At 38.5% G+C, this 6,320-nt stretch overlaps 1 protein-coding gene across 1 annotated transcript; it reads left to right on the top strand.

Moving 5' to 3' along the window:
* The first annotated feature begins 2,025 nt into the window (after positions 1-2,025).
* Positions 2,026-4,236, top strand: LOC135088221 (uncharacterized). The gene has a single exon (XM_063983103.1). It carries the CDS (start codon positions 2,341-2,343, stop codon positions 3,301-3,303), a length of 963 nt encoding a protein of 320 aa, XP_063839173.1. The 5' UTR covers positions 2,026-2,340; the 3' UTR covers positions 3,304-4,236.
* The last annotated feature ends 2,084 nt before the right edge of the window (positions 4,237-6,320 follow it).

The raw sequence follows: 6,320 nt of genomic DNA, 5'->3' as shown, positions 1-6,320 counted from the left end.
AATACACGATTTTGTTGCAAAATAACACCTATTTAGCCATGTAAGATGTGATAGCCGTGTGGCGACGGCATAGTAGAATAAAGTCACCAACCCCTACTTTTCCCGCGGGTGTCGTAAGAGGCGACTCGGGGACTACACATCAAACAGAGAACGGGCAGCTGCGCTCTCTGAAAAACATCAATCTTTTAAGCTGTGGTCTCCAACCCGCCTGCCAAGCGTGGGGATTATGGCAAAACGCTCCACTATAGTGGAAGAGGCTCATAATCCAGCAATGGACTGTAAATGTTGATGATGATGAAGATGTGACAATCTTTAGTTTGACGTACCATCGAAAACTCAGTATATTCACTTGGTGTCTTGGAACCCTGAACAGCCAACTTAATTATTTCAGACGCTATTTTGGAGGATATAGGTACTTAACTTGGATGCATTTTGAAATATTGGCTAGTCATCCTTTCTGTCTTTTCTTTCTGCACCATTTCTAGTAGTTCTGCATCAACTAATCCGGTGGAACCAAATTATGTCACCCGAGACATTGCATCTTGGGGCAGTTAGACTCGTAATTACTAGGCTGGTAGTGCGTTATACTTTTAAAAGTATTAGTTTTGCTTCATTTTTTTTAATTTCGCAAATAATCGTTCAACAATGGACACACTCACACGCAGCCCGCGGCGATCGTGGCGCACCAATAACGTCTCGTCTCAGTTTTGCATCACGACATCACATCTCGACGAAGCGAACTGCTATTTATTCGATATGCAAAATACCGCTTTGAATATTACATAAGATACGTTTCAGAGTAAACGACATTGAGTTTCAGTCTTTACTTTGTGTTACAACGTTGGTGTAGGAAGTGACCAGCTTTGTACTGCACAATTGAATCTCCCAATCTTATACAAAGTATCTTTTGTATACAATTTCATTTTGGTAATTTGGTGTGAAGTCAGCCAGTCTTACGCCCGTATTCACAAACGATACTTGCTTAAGTGAAACAGCAAATTGAACGCACAGCGTTGAATAGAGCTCTGTGATTGGTTAGTGTGTCACCCTGTGCGTCCACGCGTACTGTGAGACCTCATAGTAATGTTTGTGAATATGGGCGTTATACTATTTGCAATATTGTTGTTGTATCAGGCAGATATATTTAAAACACTATACTTTCGAAAGCTACTATTGTAGACCTTATAAGTAGGTACCTTTTTTGGAAACTTTGGCTAGAGCCAAAAAGATGCTGCACGACTATAAAGTCATAGTAATAATATGAGTTGTATAATATGTATAGTGTACTATTGTCAACCTCTTTGTCAATTTTGAAAAGCTAGACAGCGAAATTCATGGGATCTGTATGCATTGCAGCAAAATGTTGTAAACTTGGTATTTTTAAAAATTTATCTTTAAAACAAACATCAATTAACGTAAAAAACCCAAACCGCAAGCACAAAAACCGTGCGATATACTTTACAGGGCCCTAATAGTCGAAAGCTTAAAGCTCTCGCTGAGCTTAATAGTTTACATTGAGCAGCCGCCTGCTCTATTGTTTCGAATCAATTTTGAGCTTCCATTGTGCAAGAGCTTTTGTCGGAAGGGTACAACAGTAATGGAGTCGTAAGGATAAGTTTTTAAACTTAAAAGCTGCATTGATCAAGGTTGAAAGCTTTCTTGGAGGTATTGATGTATTTTCCATTCAATAAACACTTTGGTAAGGGTGGAGTTGCACTGGCTGCATTAACTTAAGTATTTACTGACTATACGATGCTTAGACCTCTATAACACATACATTTATATATCTATACCAATATTATAAATGCGAAAGTAACTCAGTCTGTCTGTCTGTCTTGCTTTCACGCCTAAACCACTGAACCGATTTTAATGAAATTTGGCATAGAGATAGTATGAGTCCCGGGAAAGGAAATAGGATACTTTTTATCCCGGTTTTGGAAACAGGGACAAGTTATCGTACGTTTTTCTTTTGTCTGTCACAGAAAAACTTTATCACTCATACTATGCCAAATTCATTCATCATTCCGTCGTTGGCTAGCGCTGAGAGTGGTGGTGCTATCGCTTCTTGCCAAATTACTGTAAATACTCTCACGGAATTATCGCCTTATTTAACCTAAAGATTCTAAATCGATTAGTGTCATTTTCGTGTGCACGTGTGATATCAATACGTCAGTAAACTGAGTGAGACAATAAATAGTGACCTGTGGCCCTCTCGCTCCCGCACCGCATCTATCGGTCTTGACAGCGGGGTTACCTCACACCTCACCGCCAGGTCACAGGACAGCAATATATTTTTTTGCTCCCTCACACCTCTGGACTCAAAGGCTGCGCACCAGCACAATGGCGTTACAACACACACCACCAAACAAGTTCTCCGCCTCGGACACCAATATACCTACATCGATTGATAACGAACAATGCGAAGAGGTTGACTGGATTAGTGCCCGCAGACGTAAACAACCTTCTAATGTCAACATAACTCATCTTGAGGAAAGATTCAATGATCAACTTGCAATTTGGGACACCAAAATAACTGAATGCATCGGGTCTGCGGTGAGTTCTGCCTTGTCCACCGAGATGAATAAAATCTCATCTGTACTCGGAGAATTGAATAATAACATGACTAAACTCAATGCCGACAATGTAAACATAACCAAATCAATAAACGAAACTAATTCTCGGCTAGCTGATTTGGAGAAATCTCTGAGTTACTCACATGAGCGCCAGGACGTATTTGACGGCCGACTAAAATCAGTAGAAGACAAATTATCCGTCTCTGAGCACCTGGAGACACAGATGAACGCACTTGAACAGAAGCTCACAGCCATGGAACAAAATGCCAGGCAGTGCAATCTTGAAATCTGCAACATACCCGAGCGACGAGGTGAAAACCTCATTAGCATCGCAGAAAGTCTAGGCGGTGTCATTGCGTGCCCTATAAGGGCCTCGGACATTGTTTCTATTCATCGTGTACCGCACGCCGACTCAAAAATCAAACGACCGAAGAATGTGATTGTCAAACTGACTAACAGAATGCTACGCGATAATGTCATCTCAGCGTGCCGGTCAACCAAGGGTTTGGACTCATCGAAGCTGTCTATAAGCGGGCCTCCGGCTACAATCTATGTGAACGAGCATTTGACAATCAACAACAAGCTGCTATTTCGCCAGTGCAGGGAAAATGCTAGAAAACAAGCATACAAATACGTGTGGGTCAAGCACGGTACTATCCTGGTACGAAAGTCGGACTCCTCCCCGGTTATTGCCATACGTACTTTGGCTGACATTTCAAAAATTAAGTGATAAGTGTTATCATAATGGTTGGTTATCTTTTTTTCTAATAAGTAAGACATTTGAAAAATCAAATGCTATGTATTGTTATAGTAACTCTTTCGCAATTTTCCTAAAAAGTAAGACATTTTATAATTTAAGTGATAAGTATTATTTTAGTGACTGGTTTTCAATTCTCTTAACAAGTAAAAGTCTATTAAGTTATCGAGTATACCTAATAACATCTACTATTTTAACTTGGTACAAACATAATAATTGTTTACAAAATTATAGTGTAACTAATCAGAATAATAGGCATATAGTAATAGGTTTACTTTCTTCATGTTGTGACATAGGTGTGGCATCAGCTGTGATGCCTGATGATGTGAGTCTTAGGTTTTATTTGGTGTGGATTTTCTGTCGGATTGACGGTTTGACGTGCTCCTGGAAGCACAAAGTAATTTTGTCTGTCGAGCAACAAGTGTCACTTGGTATGTATAGTTATAACATCACAAGGGCTATTAAATCATTAAAACAATTTATTAGTCAGCTATTACTACTACCATATAGTGCAATATTTTTTTATAACGCCTATGAGTTACATTCTCTATGGGCACACTCAAAAATGATTTTAATTTTATCTGTACTTGTTGTAGAATTAAATAAACCACAATGCTTACTATTTAACTTTATTACAAAACATGTGCTATATTATTTTTGTAATACACAATACAGTGTAAATAAAATCATTTTAAATTATTCGCCTCTTATAGATGAATAGACACGCATTATCAGTTTTTTACCAAAACTGCCGAGGCATAAGGACGAAATTGCACACGCTTTATAACAATGTATTATCTCATAACTATGACATCATTGTTTTAACAGAGACCTGGTTGCATGAGGATATTTCCGATGAGGAATTTATGGACAAGCGTTATAGAGTATTTCGACATGACAGAGACCGAGCTGGTAGTGGCAGGCGCGACGGCGGCGATGTGCTGGTGGCGGTGCGCCGCGAGCTCGCCGCGACGCCCTGCGCCCGCGCCGCCGCCGCCGCGTCCGGGGCGCGCTCGCCTCTAGTTGATCACGTACTTATCGAGTTGCGGACGCGCAACTACTGTTGTGTTCTTAGTGCCGCATACATCCCACCTAATCTGAGCTCGGATGTATATCTATCACACTTCAATTTTATCTCTCAAATATTAGAAAGCTCAGACGTAAATGAATTCATCATTACGGGCGATTATAATTTACCAACACTGGAGTGGCGAGACTGTGGAACATACTTGGAACCTATTATTTACAGTAATTATTGCTTACCAAATAAATATTTAATAAATCTTATGTCAACTTTGAACGGCTACCAAATTAATAAATACAGGAACTCAAGAAATAGAATACTGGACTTATTCATATCTAATATTAGTAACTCGCATGCTACAAGTGTGTCATTACCATTAGTACAACCGGATGAAAATCATCTTCCTTTTTATGTAATGTTGCCTATAAATAGTAACATCTCAACAATCTCCAAAAAATCAAGTATACAATTTAATTATATTAAAGCTAATTATGAATTGATTAATAAAGATATTTCTAATGTAGATTGGAACGGCTTACTCTCGGATAAAAATGCAGAAAGTGCGGTCTCGACATTTTATGAAAAAATTTATCACATAATTAAGGACCATGTTCCTACTAAAACAATAAAGTCATCTAATTTTCCAATTTGGTTCTCCCCAGCGCTAGTACACATCTTTAAAAATAAGAATAGCGCTTGGATCAAATGGAAAAAATACCATAACATATCAGACTACGAGACGTTTGCCTTATACAGATCTAGATTCAAAAAAGAGTCACATAAATGTTACACAGAATATATGAAGTCAGTTGAAAATAGTATCCATGACAATATGAAATACTTCTGGAGATATGTTAAGAATAGGAAAAGAACATCTGACATTCCCGATAGGGTGGCATATGGTGGTTCTACTGCTGACAATCCCCAGAAAATATGTCACCTGTTTTCATCTTTTTTTAAATCAGTTTTTGAACCATCGTGTGTTACAGATAGTTATGACATAAGCAATATTTATGACAGCAACATTACATCGGATCTGACCATTAGTAATATATTCATCCCGGAAGAACTAGTACTGAAAGAACTTCGTATTTTAGACATCACAAAGGGCGCGGGAGTTGACAACATACCGCCGGTCTTTCTTAAATCTACTGCTTTGACCATCTCTCAGCCAGTACACTACATCTTTAACTTATGCTTGCGCGAGGGTGTTTTCCCTGTCATCTGGAAAGCCGCGCGTATAGTCCCTGTCTTTTAGAGCGGGAATAAAAGTGACGTTGAAAACTATCGGCCCATATCCATTTTGTCCACTCTGTCGAAGCTTTTCGAGAGGTTAGTTCATAACATAATTTATCCATCCTTGCATAATACTATAATACCACAACAACACGGTTTTATTAGAGGTCGATCTACTACTACAAATTTATTAATATGTACAACATATCTATTTGAAAGCATGGATAATAACAAGCAAACTGATAGTGTCTACACAGACTTTCGGAAGGCATTCGACAGGGTGGACCATAAATTGCTACTGGACAAGATTGCTTATAATGGTATTCGCGGTAATCTATGGCGCTGGTTTAAGTCATATATAACAAATCGCACACAAAAGGTGGTTATAGGTGGCTACGAGTCTGATTTTGTGAATATAAGCTCTGGCGTCCCTCAGGGCTCTATATTAGGCCCACTTCTCTTTACATTATTCTTAAATGACATAGATCACTGTTTTGAATTTTGCGACTTCCTGTTGTATGCAGATGATCTAAAAATTTTCCACATTATAGAAAACTATAATGATCACATTAAATTTCAATCTGATTTGAATCGCTTTTCTCACTATTGTGTAAACAACAAACTTAGCCTCAGTATTAACAAATGTAAAGTAATAATTTTCACTAAAAAGAAACAAGTTAGCGACTATGCATACAATCTAACAGGTGTTACTCTTGATGTTGTTAATTCC

This window comes from Ostrinia nubilalis, chromosome 3 (genome assembly GCF_963855985.1).
Source record: "Ostrinia nubilalis chromosome 3, ilOstNubi1.1, whole genome shotgun sequence".
NCBI classification, from domain to species: Eukaryota; Metazoa; Arthropoda; class Insecta; order Lepidoptera; family Crambidae; genus Ostrinia; species Ostrinia nubilalis.
Note: the sequence above shows the minus strand (reverse complement) of the source record. Positions and strands in the feature narration are given on the sequence as shown.